The 21895-nt window shown below is 41.0% G+C and overlaps 1 protein-coding gene across 1 annotated transcript in view; it reads left to right on the top strand.

Moving 5' to 3' along the window:
- Positions 1-21895, top strand: part of GAB2 (GRB2-associated binding protein 2) — an 84224-nt gene that overhangs the window by 30703 nt on the left and 31626 nt on the right. The window contains exon 2 of the mRNA XM_006882892.1: positions 18443-18689. Coding sequence (XP_006882954.1) covers positions 18443-18689 — 247 coding nt within the window. The remainder of the gene's footprint in view (positions 1-18442; positions 18690-21895) is intronic.

The following is a 21895-nucleotide window of genomic DNA, read 5'->3' as shown; positions in this document are numbered from 1 at the left end:
AGCCAGAAGATCATTTTGACACCATGACTGAATGCAGTGGCTGAGAAGGAGCTGTCAGCTTGAAGTCAGTTCCTGCCAGGCCCTCTACCCCCACACAAAGACAAGTTGACCTAATTTTCATTCTTTGGGACTTATTATGACTCTGGTAAAAACAAAACAAACAAACAAAAAAACACCCCACACACATAACAAAAAAAACACCTTGAAGACTAAAAATCCAAAGTTCAAGATCTTCTCCTATACCAAATTAACCTCCCACAATGGCATTCTAGGGGAGAAGTACCTTTCTTGGGGAATACGTATGCGCTAGATGAATTGTACTGGGGAAAGTTTACTGTCAGGGACCTCTCCAGAGTACTGAAGAGCAACAATGTCTGTCTGGGGACTAAGGTGCGTCTGATCCAGGCCATGGTCTTCACAGTTACGTGCTGTGCATCAGAAAGCTGGACAGTGACTAGGGATAATAGAATTGATGCCTTTGAGCTGTGGAGCTGGAGAAAAGTATTGAATATACCATGGACTGTGAAGAGAACAAACAGGTTCATCCTGGAGAGGGTGAAGCCAGACTGGTCCTTGGAGGCAAGCATTATGAAGCTCTATCTAACATACCTTGGACATGTTGCAAGGAGGGACCAGTCCTTGGAGAGAGACATTATGCTTGGGAAGGTGGAGGGACAGTTTAGAAGAGGAAGACCCTCAATGAGATGGATTGACTCAGTGACTGGGGTAATAGGGGTAGGTGTCAGAGACAATAAGGTTGGCTCAGGATAGAGCAGTGTTCAGAGCTGTTGTACATAAGGGTTGCTATGAGTTACGGGCAACTTGACAGCACGTAACAACAAACAATGAACCTGTGCTATAGAATGTGGCATTTCTTTAGCCCTTGAATAATCCTGCAAGTAGATATTTTACAAATCTCATACATTAGCACTGTTGAGTTAGAAGGGCAGAAGTGTTGGTAGGCTTACCTGAAAAAAAGACATTTTCTCTCTCTGCCTGCAAGAGCAGAGCAACTCTTTTTAACTGGTCCATGGCTCCTTGCATAGTGTCCATCCATAGTGAAATGCTCATAATCCAAAGTAAATGACAGTAAACCAAACCAGACCCATTGTTGTTGAATCAATTCTGATGCATAGTGACCTTCTGTTGGATTTCCAAACCTGTAAATCTTTAAGCAAAGAAAACACCCACATTTCTTCTATGGAACAACTAGTTGATTTGAACCACCAACCTTGTCTTTTGCATCATACCTCATCAGCTTGTTCACTCATTGCCATCAAATCAAAACCAGCTTCTTATAGCTGAACCTCTATTAAGTTTTCAGAGACAGTAAATTGCACCAGAGGAGATTGCCCAGCTTTCTCCTGGGGAGCAGCTGGTGGATTCAAAACATGTGCCTATGAGTTGGCAGTGTAACTCTTCACCACTGACTCACCAGAGCTTTCTAAATAGCCGTGGAGCCATAGCCAGCACCCTAGCAGGTTTTCAGGAACAGTTCATCACACTGGAGGAAGTGGCCCATCCTTCTCCCATGGAGCAGTTGGTGCATTTGAAAGGTGTGCCTTTGAGATTGCCATGCAGCGTCTTACTACTCAGCCACCAGAGCTCTCTAAATAACCATGTTGTTGTTGTTTGCCAGAGTCAGAACCAATGCATAGCTGAGTCTCCAATAAGTTTTCAAAAGCAATTAATTGCGTAAGAGGAGATTGCTTCTCCTGCAGAGCAGCTGGTGGATTTGAACTGTGTGCCTTTGGGATTGCAGTGCAGCTTCTTACTACTAGCCCACCAGAACTCCCAAATAACTATAGTCCCTTGAATCAACACGTAATCACACAAAGTTACAGAAAAACATGTAGTAAAACTGAATTAATGTAATAGGTGTGTCGGGTAAGGTGAAAACAATGCATGACTTTATTCCTCAGAAGTGAATAGGGCAGTGCAAAGCTAAATATTTGATATCTAAAACCAGAAGCATCCAACTAGAAAATATCAGTCAGTGTAAGAGTCCTTTTCACACTAAAAAATTTTAATTTGGATAGGAAATTTTACATTTGAATTCTGGAAGTTATTTATTGATTTCTGGGATTTTTTTAATTCAAAGAATCAAGAGTTTTACAAAACTACCTGTCATAGTATACTTACTGAACGAACACCTTCTAATTCTCATACTTCTTAGGCAGAGCTTGGTGATAAACCTCTTTAGAGATGCAGAGATGGCCTAGTTTTGTATGACAGATTTGTGAATTCTCAACTAAAAATGGCGGGCATAAGCACTGTAGAGGGCTTGGAGGAAGACATGATTAATTCTAACTGCAGGCTTTATGGAAGAGGCAAGGCTTTCACTCTGAGTCTTCCATTTCCCACCTCTATAGAGATGCCCAGGACAGAGAAGATTATGTAAGGATGCATGACCAGGGACTGTGACACATCTCCAAGCTACAACCACGGTTCTCTTCTCTTTCCTCTGTGCCCTTCACAGAATCGATTTCTGCTAAAGTATACCAAGAGATCCTATGCATCAAGGTCAGGTTGATCTAACTTAGCCCTACCAAACTCTGAGATGAAGGTTTGTTTTTTCCCCTCAGATTCTTCTTTAGGAAAGGGATAGGGGAATCATAGGCCCAGAAAGGTCTCATGGGATCTCATGTTACTGTTTGTCCCCCCCCTTCTTCTTCTGCATTATAGTTCTTATAAACATTAGGACACTCTTTTTTTTTTTATCTTGGGAAATTATTTATAATAATCTTCTGTGGTTTGATGCAGCAAATATTTACTTACCATACCAATGTTAATAATACAAACTTACAGAAAATAGCCAGCCCACTCAGTTGATGTCCTGGAGATCAAATTTCATGAATTGATTTCTGACCCACCCCAGCATACATTATAGAGACTATACTTTCATTTTTGTGGACATACTTTTTTTTGCACAACAAAAGGACCTCTGACTAGGAGATCTTAATTCTGGTATTAAGTTTCATTTATGAACCACTGTATCACCTTGAACTAGAAATCTTTCTGGGATACAGTTTCACCAACTATAAATGAGAAATATGGAGGAGAGGGCAGCATTTTGAAAGGGGACTTGGAATTCAAGGTACCTTCAAATCACCACATTATAAATTATTATGTGCTACTATTTTGAATTTTGCATTAAGTTTGTGGATAGCTCCTTTATGAGTTATGGGAATGCTAATGAATTCCCAAAGTTCTTTCAGGGGAGGGGAGACAGGGGTGGTGGGCTGCCCTAAATATAAATTTTCTCTGTCTAGCTGCAATATATGCTTACTGAGCAAGGAAACAATCAATTCTTTTTTAGACAGACCATAGTTGCTAGCATAGTACACACAGTAAGTACTCACAAGCATGTGTTAATTTGTAACAGAGAATTCTACAGCTGTTCCTTCCTAACTAATTTCTGTCTTGATTAAGAGCTTAAATGAGCTAGACCTACAGTAGATCCTGTCTTGCTCTTAGCACCTATTAATATTTTATAGATATAAATCTTTCATTTACAGTTAGGGAAACTGTGACCAGAAAAGACTTCTCGCCCAAGGACACACAGTGGTTCAGATATGAACTCTGATATATGTCCTAGTCAGGGGTCCTTCTGATGTACCAAAAGAAGGATATAACCCTGTGACTTTTTCAAATGACTTTTTCAACCTGAGCCTTGTTTCTTTATTAATAGCTTTCTACAACTTAGATGGGATGCCCTTATGATGATTCTGTCATAATCAATTCTACTATAAATCTAATCTCTTTTACCCCATTTTCATGGTTAATGCCCTTTATTATCATCATCTGTGTAATCCAGAGATATTTTGAGTTATTGTTGTTATGTGCCATCAAGTCACCTATACCTCATAGCAACTCTGTGTACAGTAGCTCTGAAGCCTGCCCTGTCCTGAGCCAGTCTCACTGACTCCGACACACCTACCTCCATTATTCCAGTTACTGTATCAATCCATCTCATCTAGGGTCATCCTCTCCTGTGTTGCCCCTCCACAATTCTGAGCATGGTGTCCTTCTCCAAGGACCGGTCACTCCTGGCCACATGCGCAAAGTATGTGAGATGAACTAGAAAACCCTAGCCTCCAAGGAGAAACTTGATTTCACCCTCTCTAAGACAGACCTATTTGTTTTCTTGACAGTCCATGGTATGTTCAAGACTCTTCTCCAGCACCACAACTTAAAGGCATCAGTTCTTCTTCTGTCATCCTTAGTCATTGGCCAGCTCTCTGAAGCATAACAAATGATTGCAAAGACCAAGACCTCGATTAGTAGGACCTTAGTCTCTAGACTGACCTTGTTGCTTCTCAGTACAGTAAATTGTAGAATTAAACATCTGTAAGAGAACATCTGAGAATGATAACATTGGCAAATAACACACTGGTTCATTTTACTAACAACAGGAATATACCAAAAAAAGACAACTGTTAGTGCAGTTCATATGTTATAAGTCAGAGACTACCTCTATTTAGTAATGGCTTTGGTGGCTTATTGTTGCACTGCCAACCCAAACACATGCCGTTCAAATCCGCCAGCTGCTTTGTGGGAGAAAGGTGGGCCGTCTCCTCCCATGCGTCTTCCTGCCTCTGACAACCCACTGGAGGGTCAACTTTGAGTTTTTTTTTCCAACTCAACTGTATATAACAGCATCATTTTCCTCTATTATTTTCATCAGATCCTCGTAAAATTCCTCTAAGATGGGTATTCTCTTTGGCATTTGCCAATGTGAAGAGGTACAAAGAGATTAAAAGTTTTGTCCCAGGTCCTGCAGTAAAATAGTTTCTGAATTTGGTTTCCCAGATTACTGAGGCCAAGTCATTGCTCTTTCTGTTACATATTGTCCCTTCAGAATTGACTTCTGGAAAGATGATTTTCATTTCCAGTAAGAACAGAGGTAGTTTTCAATTTATAATTTTGATGATGCAAAGAAAATTTTTGGAGGAAATTTGTCCTTTGTCATTTTATCTGACTTTCAGATCTTGTCTGTCCTTGATTTTTCAGTAAACCCTAATCTTTTTTTTTTTTTTAAATTTTATTTATTTATTTTATGTGTGTACCGTCAAATTGGATCTGACTGGTACAGGAGGCAATTGTTCCTCCTTCTTCAGCAGAGCATCTGGTGGATTTGAACCGCGCACCTCTGGGATTGCAGTGCAGTTTCCTGCCACTAAGCCACCAGAGCTCGCCAACCCTAATCTTTTGCTTCAGCCTTGAATTAAGGACCAGAGAATGAGAAGCATGTTTTCAGAGACAGTACATTACATGGGAGGAGATTGCCCATCTTTCTCCTGTAGAACAGCTGGTGGATTTGAATCATGGGCCTTTGGGTTGTCAGCACAACTCCTTAGCGCTAAGCCACCAGAGCTCCCCGTAATTATGTTTGTTATAGTCAAGATTGCTTCTCACCATTCCTCTGTAAACATTGATGTTGGCATGGTTGTGACTGACTCTATGGCCAACAATTACCTTCCAATCAACTATTATAGCTAGCTTAGAAAACAACTCTATTTCTTGCCCAGTCTCAAGATCCATGTGTACTGGAAGGGTAAGGATTGCTAAATATTTTGTTAAAGCTTTATATAAATGATATCTAATCTTCACTGTGGCCTTCAAGGTATGCATTGTATTTAACAAGTGAGGATCAAAAAAGGCTTCTGTAGCCTGTCCAGGGCCACAGTGCTGAGACGGAGCAGAGCTTTATATCCAACCTGAACTGTAATATGCTTGTTGCTGTACGACTTCACCTGCCTTTACCTGTTTACTAAAGCCCACAGGAGAGTAAGGGTGGAGCTATTTGAGGGTAGGGGAACCAGACCCAAAGGGCACTGAGATAAGGGAACCAGTCATTATTTGGCCAGTCAACTTTTCCAGAAACTCCCGCCAACCTCCCCTTTCCTGCTCCTGTTATCACTAGCCAGTTGATGGCTGGGCTGGACTGGCCTTCTCTGCTGAAATCCTTCAGAGCTTTCCTGTTCTAGAGTTTTGCAAGGAGGTAGGAGGAGTGTTTGTATGCTGGGCAGGCTTCCCAAGAGTGATTGTAGAAAGGAAGGGGAGTAATTTTGTAGGGCGCTAAAAAGAAGCCAGGAAGAAGAGGAAAAAATAAAACCCTGTTTAAAAGAAAACAAATTGACTCAGACATTTGCTGGCATTATCTATAGTCTAGACTTAGAGATAGAAGCCCAGGCTAGAAACCTCTCATTTTCATCTTGTACCAACTGGCCTTCCTAATGACCTAACATATATCATTTCATCAGCCTTGCTACCAAATACCAAAACCAGCTCAGACAGACAGTTTTTAATATTCCACTGTATTTTTACCATTCTTTTCTTCTCTAAAAAGAGGTTACTGAAGCAATAAAACTAAATCTTATTAATGTTTTATTTGTGTGCAGGGGTTTCTTATTGAACCATTATTGATTTGGACTCTTAATATGGCCCAGTATGAGGTATGCCAACCAGGAATTGTCCTCCCAACTGTATAAGGGTAGAAATGAAGGTCAGAGAGAGACCTCCCCAGGATCTCACAGCTAGTTAAGGGCAGAGCTCGAACTGGGCCTTCATCTCTTGACTCCTATGATGGACATGCCTTCCGCTCACTGGGAGGTAGATTTTTAATCTGTTTGTGGATGCCTTGAGTCTAAACTTTATGGTTTTGCCATTTTCTTTTCCCTGTGGAACTCATACTGCCTTGCCATGATTAGCAGGCAAAGGTCTGAAGAGTGAGATTAGAAAAGAATGAAAAGGCAGTATAGGTGGCTGAGGATAGGAAAAGAAGAATTTTCCTTAATCTGATATGTTGACAGAAAAATATTCCATATAACATGGATTGCCAAAAGAATGAACCAGTCTGCCTTGGAAGAGGTGGAGCCAGAGTGATCCCTTAGGAACAAAAGATTGGGAGGCTCTTTCTCGCATGCTTTAGGCATGTTATCAGGAGGCAGCAGTACTTAAAGAAGGATATTATGGTTGGAAAAGGAGAGAGTCAGTGAAGGAAAGGAAGTCCCTCAATGAAGTGGTTTGACACAGTGACTGCAACAACTGCACAACTGAGATTGTGAGGATGGCACAGGATAGGGGAAGATTTTGATCTGTTAAACATAGTTGTTGCATATCATCAAGTAGAAACCAACTCATAACTGACCCTACAGTGGGTTTTCAGAGGCAGTAAATTGCATAGGAGGAGCTTGTCCATCTTTCTCCCATAGAGCCGTGGGTGGATTTGAACTGTGTGCCTTTGGCTTGGCAATACAACTCCTTAGCACTAACCACCAGACCTTGTTGTACATAGTGTTCCTATGAATCAAAGTCAATGAGACAGCACCTGCAACGACATGACATTCTTTACAAAGGGTATGCGTGTGTCTCTTTTCATTTTTTTTAATTGGAATCAAGGGAAGATTTACAGAACATATCCGTGTTCATTCAATACAACAACCTATACATATTTTGCTCTGTGACATTAGTTGCAGTTCCCTCAACCAATATCAGTAACAACATCTTCCTCTTCCTCCCTGAGCTCCTTGTTTCCATTTGTCCTTCTTTCCTGCCCCTTCCTGCCTTTTTAGCTTTGTTTTGGGTCAAGTGCTGCCATTTTGGTCTCATGTAGTTGAAAGTATTAAAGAATACATTCTTCCCTGGCATTATTAATTCTATGTTGTTGTTGTTGTTATTGTTATGTGGCGTCGAGTCATTTGCGACTCATAGCGACCCTATGTACAACAGCCCTAAACCATGCTCTATCCTGTGCCAATCTCATTGCCTCTGACACACCCATCCTGATTACCCCAGTCACTGAATCAATCCACCTCATAGAGGGTCTTCCCCTCCTGCGCTGTCCCTCTACTCTACCCAGCATGATGTCCCTCTCCAAAGACCTGTCCCTCCTTACAACATGTCCAAAGTATGTCAGACGAAGCCCCAGAATCCTTGCCTCCAAGGAGCAGCCTGGTTTAATCCTCTCTACGATTAATCTGTTTGTTTTCTTGGCAGTCCATGGTACATTCAATACTCTTCTCCAGCACCACAGCTCAAAGGCGTCAATTCTCCTTCTATCCTCCTTAGTCATTGTCCAACTCTCTGATGCATAACAAGTGATTGCAAAAGCCATGGCCTGTATCAGATGCACCTTAGTCTCCAGGGAGACACTGTTGCTCTTGAGTATTTTAGAGAGGTCCCTAACCGCAGACTTTCCCATCGCAATACGTTTTTTGATTTCCTGACTACTGGTGCCAAGAGTGTTGACTGTGGAGCCGAGCAAACTGAAGCTGTGAACCATCTCAATCTCTTTGCCATCCATCCTGATGCTACCGATTGGTCCAGTGGTGAGAATTTTTGTCTTCTTGACATTGAGCCTCAGTCCATATTGAAGGCTGCAGTCCTTGACCCTCTGCAGTAAGTGCACGAGGTCCTCCTCAGTTTCAGCAAGCAGGGTTGTGGCATCTGCATAACGCAGATTGTTGATAGATCATCCACCAATCCTAACGCCACGCTTCTCCTCATTGAGCCCATAGACTTGTTTATTCTTGTTATGTGCTGTTGAGTCAGGATTGACTCATAGCTTACCCTCCAGCACGTTTTCAGGGGCTGTACATCACTTGAGAGGAGATCACCTATCTTTGTACTGTAGAACAACTAGTGGGTTCGATCTGGTGGGTTGGAAATGCAATTCCTTACCAGTAAGCCAACAGGATGCCTTGAGTAGTTGGAGAAGAGTACTGAGTATCCTATGGACTGCCAAAAGAACAAGCAGATATGCTCTGGAGAAAGTGCAGCCGCAGTGCTCCTTGGATACAAGAATGGTGAAGCTTTGTCCACATACTCTGGGCATGTTGATAGGAGACACTATTCCTTGGACAGGGACATCATGCTTGGAAAGGTGGAGGGACAGAGAAGGAGAAGAGGAAGACCTTTAATGAGATAGATGGACATAGTGACTGCAGCGATGGGCTCAGGCATGTTAGAGATGATGGGGCTAGCACAGGCTAGGACAGGGTACAGATCCGTTGCTCATAAGGTTGCTACGAGTCATACTTGATTTGACAGCACCTAACAAGACACCAGATCTCCCTAAGTCTCTTAATATATATATAGCTTTCTTTAAGCCATTTTACTGAGACCAAATTAATATATCTCAGATTTTACCATTTAAAGTGTGCCATTTAATGGGCTTTATATATTCAGAAAGTTTTGTAAAAGTATCACTTGCTGATTCAAGAGCATTTTTATCACCTCAAAAATAAACCACCACTCATAGCCTTTGGCTGTAATTCACCATGCCTTCTTCCTTCTACTAATCTATTTCTCATCTCTGTAGATTTGCTAATTCTATACATTTCAGATAAATTAAATAGCACAGGCCTTTAATAACCAGTTTCTTTCACTTAACTTAATCTTTTCCATTTTGCTGTGTTACAGTTTATATCAGAACGTCACTCATTGCTGAATACTATTTTTTAAATACTCTTTTTTTTTCTTTTAATTGTGATTTTAATGAATGTTTATCATAAAGGTGTGCCACATTTTGCTTGATTACTGATCTGTAGGGGGAAATTTAGATGGTTTCCTTTTTTATGGTTTTATTATTGTTGTTGTTGTTGATTACCTTTGAGTCAGCACAACTCATAGTGACCCTATGAACAAAAGGCTTCAAGCACCTCTACAACTATAAAAATTTAGCAAAGTTCATAGGGTTTCCAGAGACATGTTATTTAGAAAGTGGATGCCACTCCTGCCTCCTGTGTAATGCACAATGGGGGGGGGGAGTGTGGGTGTTGTGCGTGTGTTGTGCTTTAATTTTATTCTTTGAGAAATTCTCTGTTATAAGCAGAGCAAGTGGTAAGAGTCCCTTTTTAGAGACCAAGAAACCAAACTAACAAAGGCTAAGCTGTTTGTTCAAGGTCACATCACAAGCAAAAGGCAGGTCCACAAATGGAGTCAAATCTCTTGACACTGTTAGTTCAATGCATGTTGTTTGTTACGTGCACCAACCATGCCATGTAGCTTCTGTACTTTCCAGAAATGTCTAGAAATATCTTAACACTTTAATTTTAGGGGATAGCATTGTAAAACGTTGGAGCTTTTTTTTTTAATATGTTTTAAATATTTTATTCATTTTTTATTTTATATTGATTTGTTACAAAATTCATATACATTTAGTTTTATACTATCCTTCATTCACATTGTGTTTCTTACAATAATTTCCATTCATTATGTTTTATAGAATTAATCATCATTGAACTATGCCCCCCATTACCCTGCCTTTCCAGATCCCCATCAGATCTTTCCCATTTTCTTTACCCACCCCTCCGTCCACCCACCAAATTGTGTGACTCTATGAGATTCCCCCCTGCCCATCCTCACCCCTTTGCTCCCCCCCTTGGATCCCGATACATGTACATCAGTGTTCATAGCAACATTATTCCCCATCACAAGAACATGGAAACAGCCCACATGTCCAACCACAATCAAAAGGATTGAGAAATTGTGGTACATTCACACAGTGGAATACTACGCACCACACAGGAATGACTTTGAAAATACTACATAACTTGGAAGGGATTGGAAAGCATTATGCTGTGTGAGCTAACTCAGTCTTACAAGAACAAATACTATATATGACTATTATTATAGAAATAGAAAGATAACTAGTGAATTGTATATGAACAATGGAGCTTTGAATCTGAGCAGCACCGGGGATTGGAATCAGCCTTTTTCAGAATGTAGATGTCAGACCTCATCCTCACTGCTGTCAAGTTAGAACTGACCCATTTCTGGCCCTCCAGCAGATCTTCAGAGGCTGTAAATCACACAAGAGGTGATTGCTCATCTTTATTCCTTGGAGCAGCTGATTAGAACTGCCCACCTTTCAGTTGGTAGTGCAATTCTCTATCCATTAGGCCACCAGAGCTTCCTAGCAATGTTAAAAAAATTCTAGTTATGTGAGGCAATTGCATGTAAAAGGACAAACACCAAAACCAACTGGCCAAAAGTTCTTGCCACCAGCTGGTGAGAAAAGTGACACAAAGCCTCCCTAGAATTTCATCTTTCTGAGGCACAGGCTGCTCATCAGAAAGGAAGAGGAAGAGGCACTGGGGACAGGAGGTACCAGAGGTACCCTGCCTTGGCATCTACAATGGAAACATCTTATTCCAGGCTTGTCTCTGACTTCAACGTTGTAATTATTTTCCCCTGATAAACAAGAAAACTTTGTTTGAAATTTTAGGCCTTGTGGCTGACACCAAGGAATAATCACATAATTCAAGCAGAGATCTTAAAAGTTGCAAACAGAAGTGAGAATTTTAGCTAGGTTTACTGCCAAGACAGCTTTTAAACAACTTTTCTGAGACCATTAGTTGGAGCTGGCTGGTTTTATAGACATAACTTTATGCTATTAGAATGGAATTCCAACTCTCAATGGCCAGAGGACCCAACTCATCTTAACCCCTACATGGTCTTTTGCGTACAGTGAAACTTCTGTAATTTTGAAAACTAGAAACAGAAATGTTCGGCTTTTTTGCACTATGGGTGTTTCTGTTTAATATATTCAACAAATATGTAGTAAATACCTACTAGGAAGCTCTGGTGGCCTAGCAGGTAAGGAGTTGCACTGCCAACTCAAAGGTTGTTGTTGCTGTTGTCATGTGCCATCAAGTTGCTTGCGACTCATAGCGACCCTATGTACAACAGCCCTAAATCTGCTCTGTCCTGTGCCAATCTCACTGTCTCCAATACACCCATCCCGATTACCTCAGTCACCGAATCAGTCCATCTCCCAGAGGGCCTTCCCCTCCTGCACCTGCCCTCCACCCTCCCAAGCATGGTGTCCCTCTCCAAGGACCGGTCTCTCCTTACAACATGACCAAAGTATGTCAGACGAAGCCTCAGAATCCTTGCCTCCATGGAGCAGCCTGGTTTAACCCTCTCCAGGATGAATCTGTTTGTTTTCTTAGCAATCCATGGCACTCTCAGCACTCTTCTCCAACACCAAAGCTCAAAAGCATCAATTCTCCTTCTATCCTCCCTGGTCATTGCCCAGCTCTCTGACGCATAACAAGTGATTGCAAAGACCATGGCCTGTATCAGATGCACCTTGGTTTCCAGAGAGTCACCATTGCTCTTCAGTACTTTGGAGAGGTCCCTAACAGCAGACTTTCCCATCGCAATACGTCTTTTAATTTCCTGACTGCTGGTGCCAAGAGTGTTGATTGTGGAGCCAAGCAGATTAAAGCTGTGAACAATCTCAGTCTCTTCACCATCCATCCAATTGGCCCAGTGGTCAGAGTCTTTGTCTTCTTGACATTGAGCCTCAATCCATATTGAAGGCTGCAGTCCTTGATCCTCTGTAGCAAGCGCTTCAGGTCCTCCTCAGTTTCAGCAAGCAGGGTTGTGTCATCTGCATAACGCAGATTGTTGATAGAACTTCCACCAATACTGATGCCACATTTCTCCTCATAGAGCCCAGCCTCCCGGATGATCTTTTCTGCATACAGGTTGAAAAGGTATGGAGATAGGACATATCCCTGCCATACACCCTTCCCAACTTGAACCATGCAGTGTTTCCTTGCTCTGTCCTGATGACTGCCTCTTGGTTCAAGTATAAGTTTCACATTAGCACGATCAAGTGTTCTGGGATTCCCATTCTTCTCAGACTAAGCCACAGTTTGTTATGATCCACACAGTCAAACTCCTTTGCATAATCAATGAAGCACAGATAGACACTCCTCTGGTACTCCCTGCTTTCAGTCAATATCCATCTAACATTAGCTGCAATATCCCTAGTGCCACGACTTCCACCAGCTACTCTGCAGTGGAAAGATGGCTAATCTCCTGTGTGATTTATTGTTGTGCTATGCCATCATGTCAGAACTAACTCATAACCAACCCCCTCATGGGTTTCCAGAGGCTGTAAATAGCATAATGGATCCAAAACATTTGCATCGTGGTTTGCAGCTCCAAAAAGCTCCTGGAGGGTCAACTATTAGTTGGTTCCAACTTGGTGACAATAATGGGGTTTTTTTCCTATACCCAGACTACTATGTGTCATATGTATTGAATACCTACAGTATACCTAGGCATATTTTGAGTGCATACTCTGTACATGGGGAAGACTCAGCAACAATCCGGGTTATGCAAATGGCACAACTTTGCTTACAGAAAACGAAGAAGATTTAAAGCACTTGCTAAAGAAAGTCAGATACTTCAATTCTGTTTAATCCTCAACATCAAGAAAATGAAAATCCTTACCACTGGACAATAGGCATCATCATGATAAATAGAGAAAAGCTTGAAGTTGTCAACAATTTCCTTTTACTTAGACCCATAATCAATACTCATGGTATTACCAATCAAGAAATCAAAAAGTTGCCATGGAATAAGGGGTGAAGTAATGGGAAAGGTTCAATGAAGACTTGAAAAGGTAGAATGATAATAAGTATAGAACAATGGTAATTAATTTTCTAAAATATAATATATATGAATGATTATATAAAACACAAAGTATATTTACAAACTATGATATTTATGACTATATGCAAACCAATCAAATAATTTAAAGGTTAACCTCTCCAAAGTACTAAAAAGCAATAGAGTCAGTTTAAAGACTAAGGTGCACTTGATCTAAGCCATGGTATTTTCCACTGTTTCCTGTTCATCTGAAAATTGGACAATGAATAAAGGTGACAGAAGAAGAATTGATAACCTTGAATTGTGGTATTGGCAGAAATATCCCATGGGCTGCCACAAGAATAAACAAATCTGTCATAGAGAAAATGCAAAGAGGGGAAAGCTCTGTCTCACATACTTTGGCATGTTGTCACAAAGGGCCAGTCCTTGGAAATGGCATCATGATGGGAAAGGTGGAGGATCATAAAAAGAGGAAGACCCACGACCAGATAGATTGGCGTAATGATTATAAGCCCATAATTATGGGCTTGAGTGTGTCAAAAATTGTGAGGATGGTACCGCATAGGTCATGTTGTTCATAGGGTTGATATGAGTCATTGTGGAGAGGGTGTATAACAACACTATGTGCAAGATTATTTGTACTCTGTATGCATTTCTTATACTCACTTTAGGATGTTTAGAAAAAAACACATTGAGACTCGAAGGTAAAGGGACTTATCCCAGGTTTGCAAACACTAGAGTAGGTCATGGATTTGACTCTACAGTCTGAGCTCTAGGCAGAGGATTCCAGAGATTAGAATGACTCATTCATCTTTTATACTACTCAGCATTCAACATATGGGACATAAAGAATATATTGGATGATGAAGCAGGATAAATAAATTGAGATAAAATGTTATCCTGAGGAACCTGGATTTTATGCTGAAGACAGTGAGGAACCAATGAATATTATTGGGAGAGTGCTGTTGTTGTTATTGTTGTTTGCCATTGAGTTGCCTGCAACGTGTAGCAACCCTATGTACAACAGCCCTAAACTCTGCTCTATCCTGTGCCAATCTTATTGTCTCTGACACAGCTGCTCTCAATACCCAGTCACAGAATCAATCCATCTCATTGAGGGTCTTCCTCATTTGTGCTGTCCCTCCACCCTCCCAAGCATGCTGGTCCCACCTTGCAACATGTGCAGAATATGTTAGACAAAGCTTCAGAATCTTTGCCTCCAAGGAACAGCCTGGTCTCACCCTCTCTAGGACGAACCTGTTTGTTCTCCTAGCAGTCCATGGTATATTCAATACTCTTCTCCAGCACTACAGCTCAAAGGCATCAATTTTCCCCCTCTATTTCGTGGTCATTGTCCAGCTTTCTGATGCATAGCAAGTAATTGCAAAGACTATGGCCTGGATTAGGCACATCTTAGTCTCCAGACTGACATCATTGCCCTTTAGCACTTTGGAGAGGTCTCTGACAGTAGGTTTTCTCAATGCAATTTGTCTTTTACTTTCCTGGTTACTGGTACCCAGACTGTTGATTGTCGAATTGAGCAAACTAAAGCTGTTAGCAATCTCAATCTCTTCACCATGTATCATGATGCTGCCAATGGGCCCAGTGGTGAGAATCTTTGAAGCTCAACATCAAGAAATCAGTATTGAAAACTGTAGTCCTTTACCTTCTGCAATAAATGCTTCAGATCCTCGTCAGTTTCAGAATTAGGAGAGTAGTAGTTGGAATTATTGAGACTGGCTCAGGACAGAGCTGGGTTCAGAGCTGCTATACATTGGGTCGCTGGATTTCAGGCAACTTAACTACACATAACAGCAACAACAATAGTCGTTTATTAGCATGCTTCTTTTATTTATACACCAGACATTTTTTCATAGCATGTCTCTTGGAGGAAGTGCAAACAAGGTGCTCTTTAGAGGCAAGGATAGTGAAACTTTGTCTCACATACTTTGGACATGTTATTAGAAGAGGCTGTTTTTTGCAAAAAACTCATGATTCTCAGAAAAGTAGAGGCTCTGCAGAACAGAGGATGATCTTCAGTGAGGTGGATTAACACACAGTGACTGCAACAGTGGACTTGAGCATGGTGAAGAATAGGACAGGATCTGATCTCTTGTTTATAGGGTCGCTGTGAGTCACAGTTGACTCAACAGCATTTAACAACAATGTGCATCACATACTAAACTTAAATCTAAGGATGTAACTGTTGCAAAATAGATGGAATCCCTCCACTCATGAAGCATCCAGCAAAATAATATAGAGACAGTGATAAATTGTTTTTGTTGTTAGGTGCCATTGAGTCAGCTCGGGCTCATTGTAACGTCATTACAACCAAACAAAACCATCCTGGGAAACCTGTAAAAGGTATGAGCACAGGAGTCCCGAAACACTGCAGAGCAGGTAAAATCCAGCCAGAAGCTTTCTCTTTGCACCTTCCTAGTATCTTATGTGTTGATGCCTGATGCTGTGACTGCTTTTTCTTTTCTAGCATTAACCTTCTGTCCTCTACTGTTGGAGAGTTCATCTTGCAAATCTAATGAAGCCATTGATTCTGTTAACAAACATCCAGTTCACTATAAGACCTTTAATGGGATTTCATTTCGGAGGTCAATACAGTTGTCAATGGAACCATTTCCCCCAGGGGCCTGTTGGCTTTTTCTCTTGTACACTGGCAGAAGTTTGCCCTGTCTAGAATCAGAAAACACTGGAGAGTAACTAATGCTGTAACCTTAATTAGCTAGTTATCCTGCCCTAGGGCCATGAAATGGGACAGACTGAACTAGGTCAGATAATGGAGAGTGGGACAGAACTGTGCCCCTCTGATAATGATTTAAATTGTAGAAAACCGTCATTACCAGTACCTAGGTATTATTCCCTCACCAGCTATCGTATCATGGCCTAAAATTATTTCACTTCATTTGAATAAAAGTTTCATTGTTGGCATTAAGACTTGATTATATAAAGCACAAAGTACATGCACAAAACACAATATATCTGAATGATTATAGGCAAACATTTTATTATAAGCAAATAAATTTTTTAAAAAATAAAAACCAAAAGAAGTGCTGAATGTCTTTGCTTATTCTGCGAACATGAACCAAGAATCTTTTATGTACCTGACCCTTGGTTAGGTAAATGCTGGCATTGAAGAGATACGGACACCACAGTCACTCTTCTCAGAAACCCATGGACTAGGCAAGAATGCAGGATCACAGTGAATACAAAGGAAGCCAGGGCCACATAATGTTGGCATCCAGAAGAAGAACTGAGCCCAAGGAGATTTCAGAGAGGATATGCTGCCACTGTAGGGTCGTAAAGTCTGCATATGATTTTGCCAACAAAATAGACATGAGATCCAAGCTAAAGGAACAGCATTCACCAAAACAAAGAATAACAAAAGACTGCTGTGCTCCGCGATGATGATGCTTCCATATGCCTTGTGTATACAGGAAATAGGTCAGACGGTGAAAAGCCTTGTATGTTATGCTAAGGAATTTGGACTAAGCTTTAAAGTAGCAGGCAAACACATAATACCTTTGTCATGGCATGAAACACTCTTAAAAATATATTCTGTCTTTAATACTTCACTTCCTTTCAAACATAATAGATGGGAATTTAAGGTAGGACTTAACTAGGAAAAAGATCAGTAGACAGAGTAGTGAGTATAAGAATTGGGGATGGGGAACAAAACTGTCCTCAGAGGACTTGGAAAGGCAGGCAAGGAGGAGGTAGGGACCAGCCTTGAAATTTGTGGTTTTATTACTGCTACAGTAAGCCATAGCCCAAGATCTCAGGCAGTGTATCCTCCTGAAGCAAAGCCTCATTCAAAGCCAACCTTTACTTTTAAGGAAAGCTTTTTCCTTCTAGCTGGGTGATGAGAGCAGGAGCCTCTGAAGAGGAAGCTTCACCCACCAGCTGACCTTGACTGAGGTCACACTCCTGGACCACAAGTAGCTCTGCCTCCTTGGACACTGTCCAAGTCATGATAGCACATGGCCCCTCCGCTACTTTAGCAATAGTCCCAAAAGAGCAGAGTGTCTCCTCTTGGGACATGACAGCCGAAAGCCACAGCCTTCCTTTCTAGAAGGGAGCAAGCCATAGGAGCGGAAGTGGTACACCTCTCTGCTGTTGCTATGGAGTTTGATTCCCCCCCTTCTTATAATACCTTCAATTTGAGATAAAGATTTTTTTTTCTTTAACGTAAGGACTTTTTAAAAAAAAATTTATTTTATACTGGTTTACTTAAAAAGTTTGGATCCATTGTTTTTCACACTGGATCTTTCCCATTGGCCTTACCCACCCCTCCTTCCACCCATCAGATTGTGATACCCCCAATTATTGTGATTAACCACCCCCACCCATCCTCACCCCTCTGCTCCCACCCTCTCCCCTTGGATCTTCGTACGTGTTTTACTAGTTACCTTTCTATTTCTACAATAATAGTTTTATACACTATTTGTCCTTATGGGACTGAGTTAGATCACTTTGCATAATACTCTAAAGTCCCTCCCAAGTTAAGTAGTGATTTAAAAAATGATTGCTCCTGCGTGCTGCGTCGTTATTCCATACTGCGAATGTACCGTAATTTCTCAATACATTCAATTGTATTTGGATGTGTGGGCTATTTCTATCTTCTTACAATGGTGAAAAAGGCTGCTATGAACATTGGTGTACAAATCTCCATTTGTGCCTCAGTTCTCATTTTCTTGGGGTATATTCCAAGCAGTGGAATAGCTAGGTCATAGGGAATTTCTGTGTTCAGCTTTTTGAGGAAATGCCAAACTGCCTTCCAGAATGGTTGTACCATTTTATAGTCTCACCAACAATGTATAAGAGTTCCTGTCTTGCCACATCCTCTCCAATATTTATTACTTGCATTACTTGCTGTGCTGTTAAACTTTATCACTGTTACTGGAGTGAAAAGGTATCTCATTGTGGTTAGCATTTCTTCATGTGTCTGTGGCCATCTGAATATCTTTAGATAAGGACATTATTTTATTCTTTCTCACTCTCTTTCTCCTTTTCACAGACTCCTTGAGGAACATTTCTTCAGCAGCAAGCCATGGCCCCCGTTCTTCTCCAGCGGAGTTTAGCAGCTCCAACCAGCACCTTCTCCGAGAACGAAAATCCTCAGCTCCTTCACACTCCAGCCAGCCAACCTTGTTCACATTTGAGCCCCCTGTGTCAAATCACATGCAGCCGACCTTGTCCACCAGTGCACCTCAGGAGTATCTCTACCTGCACCAGTGCATAAGCCGGAGAGCAGAAAACACAAGGTAGGAGACTGCCCTGGGAGGTGATTAGCTGAATGGTCATTCACTGGGCTTAGTTCTTTCTACTTTAGAGGTTTTAGTTTTACAGAGAGATAAAGGCGTGTATCTTTTCAGGTAAGCAAATGCTTATATATATATAATAAAACTCTTTTTATCCCCTTATTTTATTACCTTCATTTTTTATTGTCAACCCCTGTGTGCTATAAAGATAAAAATCATGAGGTCCTCTCATTTCTGAACACTTAAAACTAAATCTAATATCCATTCTCCTAAGAGATTATGATTCATTTGTGTGTGACTAGTTCTTTTTGACTAGTTCAATTTCCATCAACTTATGCGTAAAAAATTCGTTGTGAACAATTCAGTTTGATGAATTGTCTAAAATCACTGAACTAGTTGGTGGCAGAACTGTGAATAGTATGTGATTTTCCTGACAGACAAGAAGGTAGGCAGTATAGTGTAAATTTGGAGTCATAGAGTCCAGAATGAAGGCTACGTAGTGGAGTGGAGTGGGGGCGGTGGCGGAGGAGGGGGAAATTGTATAACAATGAAAGAATTTTTCTTTTATTTTTTAAAGAGAAGAGCAAACAGGGGTGGGAGGAGGGATGGGCAGGGAGAAAAATGCAAGAAGGAATGAATGGAAATCCAAAGTCTCTGTAAACATTCATTAAAATTAATTTCAAATTAATTTCAAAAACCCAACAATAAAAAATTTGGAGTCATTCAGGTATGAGTTCAAATTCAAATTCTTCCACTTCCCTTGTGTTCTTGAGTAGGCTACTTCTTTGAGTTTTCATTTTCTTATTTGTGGGATGGAAATAACTAATTTAAAAACTCATTAATGGTCATTACATGGCAAGGCATACATAAAATATCCACTAGATACAAAGTACATATTCTTGGCATCCTGGAGCTCTGTCCCTTTTACTACAAATATAATTACCCAAGCATAGAGTGCTTTGACTATAGAGTCTTTTTTTTTAATTAAATTTTATTAGTATTAATGAACATTTACAGAGATTTTGGTTTTCCATTCATTCATTGTTGCACTGTTTTCTCCGCCCTCATCCCCAGTTCGTTCTTCTTTCCCGCCCCTCCATGTCTGTTTTAATTGTCCAATTGCCACAGTACTTGTCAAAGCCAGTTCTGATTAATCTCCTTTGTCAGTGTGTCCCTTGCCATTCCCTATCACTCCTCCCTGAGAGAGACTTCACCCTGATTCATAAGGAAAGGGGTTGGCGTATTCGCTTAGCTACTTCCTGCTGAAAAGGGACGCTGTGGGTTTCAGGGTGAAGGTCTTCTCTCACTACTCTAAAGGGCCCCTTTGGCAGTAGGAAACACATAGACTATTATGGAGATTGATTTTGGAATTTAGATGCACTCTTATTGATTGTGCTTGGCCGTACATGTTCATATCCTTGAAGATGTATCATGGGGGTGTTGCAACCTAGAAGACACAAATTTGACTAACAAGTTATAAGTACATGAGTCCAAAAATTATGGAAAAGTAAAAGAAAAGATTCTTTCATTGTTTTACAAACCCTCCCCCAGGTCCCCTCCACCATGTAGCCCTCGCTCTAGTCTCCTGTGATGACAGAAATACCTAGTTATATATCTCTTTTAAACAGTTTTCTCCCTCCTCTGTTTCAGTGCAGTATACATTATTGAACCCATCTTACTCAGTCTCTCTCCAACCCCAAGGACAGTCCCATTCTACAACAGTGGCATCATGTAATATTTGTCCTTTTGTGACTGGGATATTTCACTCAGCATAATGTTCTCCAGAGTCAACCATTTTGAATAATATTGCATGAGTTCCTTGTTTTTTAATGCAGCATAGTATTCCATTGTGCGAATATACCACAGCTTCTCTAGCCATTCGTTTGTTGATGGGCACTTAGGTTGTTTCCAACTCCTTGCTATTGTGAACAAAGCTGCAATAAACATGGGTGTGCATATATCTGCTTGGGTGTCAGTTATGGTCGCTTCTGGGTATATTCCCAGTAGTGGTATTGCGGGATCAAATGGTATCTCTATTTGCAACTTTTTGAGAAAGCGCCATACCACCTTCCACAGGGGTTGCACCATTTTACACTCCCACCAACAGTGAATCAGGGTTCCAGTTTCTCCACAACCTCGCCAGCATTTATTTCTTGCTGTTCTGTTAAATTTTGCTATTTTGACTGGGGTGAGATGATATCTCATAGTTGTTTTAATTTGCATCTCTCTTAGGGCTAGGGATTTTGAGCATTTCTTCATGTGCTTGTTAGCCATCTGAATGTCGTCTTCGGTGAAGTGCCTGTTCATATCCTGTGCCCATTTTTCTATTGGATTATTTACCTTTATCTTGTTGTGGTGCTCAAGTATTTCATAAATTCTGGATATAAGTCCCTTATCTGATATGTTATTACCGAATACTTTTTCCTAGTCAGTGGCTTCCCTTTTTACCCTACTGGAGAAGTTTTTGGATGTGCATAGGGATTTGAGTCTTAGAAGATCCCATTCATCTACGTTACCTTCTCCTGGTTGTAGGTTAGAGTATAGTCTTAAAATCACAAGTCTAGTGAAAGATAAAGTGCTATATATTGGTATCTCTCGAATGTACACGTGCAGATGAAGACTTGAGAATCTTGTTGAATCACAAATTCTGTTTCAGTCTGTAGACCTGGAGTCGATTTTGAGATCCTGTCCCAGATAAAGTTCCGGATAATGGCAGTGTATCTTGTCTGAAGATCACACTTTGAGGAGAAGACATTGTATCAGGTGGTGCTGAGTCAACTCTGACTCATAGAGATCCTGTGAACAACAAATCAGGACCTTGCCCTACCCAGCACCATCCTTGGTCTCCACCATGGTCTAGCCCATTGTTGCAGTCACTTTGTTAATCCAATACTGGCACCTCCTGGCTACATGCCCAAAGTATGTGAGACAAAGTGACACATACTAAAAAAGAAGTTTCACATTCTCTTCTTTGTAGACATTAAAGATTTTAGATAATATTGTTTTATATACTGTAGAATCGTTACCCACCATAGCAAACCCTCTGGCAAGTTTTCAGAGGCAGTTAATTGTACGCGAAGAGACTGCCCATCCTCAGCAGAGCAGCTGGTGGCCACGAACCATGTGCCTTTGGGATTGCAGTGCAGCTTCTTGCCCCTAGGCCACCAGAGCTCCCTTTTGATAATATTAACAACCATTATTACCTTCCC

The sequence above is a fragment of the Elephantulus edwardii genome, unplaced genomic scaffold (assembly GCF_000299155.1).
Source record: "Elephantulus edwardii isolate Elephantulus edwardi_28Jun2011 unplaced genomic scaffold, EleEdw1.0 scaffold00025, whole genome shotgun sequence".
Taxonomy (NCBI): Eukaryota; Metazoa; Chordata; class Mammalia; order Macroscelidea; family Macroscelididae; genus Elephantulus; species Elephantulus edwardii.
The sequence above is the reverse complement of the archived record's forward strand: the minus strand, read 5'-3'. Positions and strand labels throughout refer to the sequence as shown.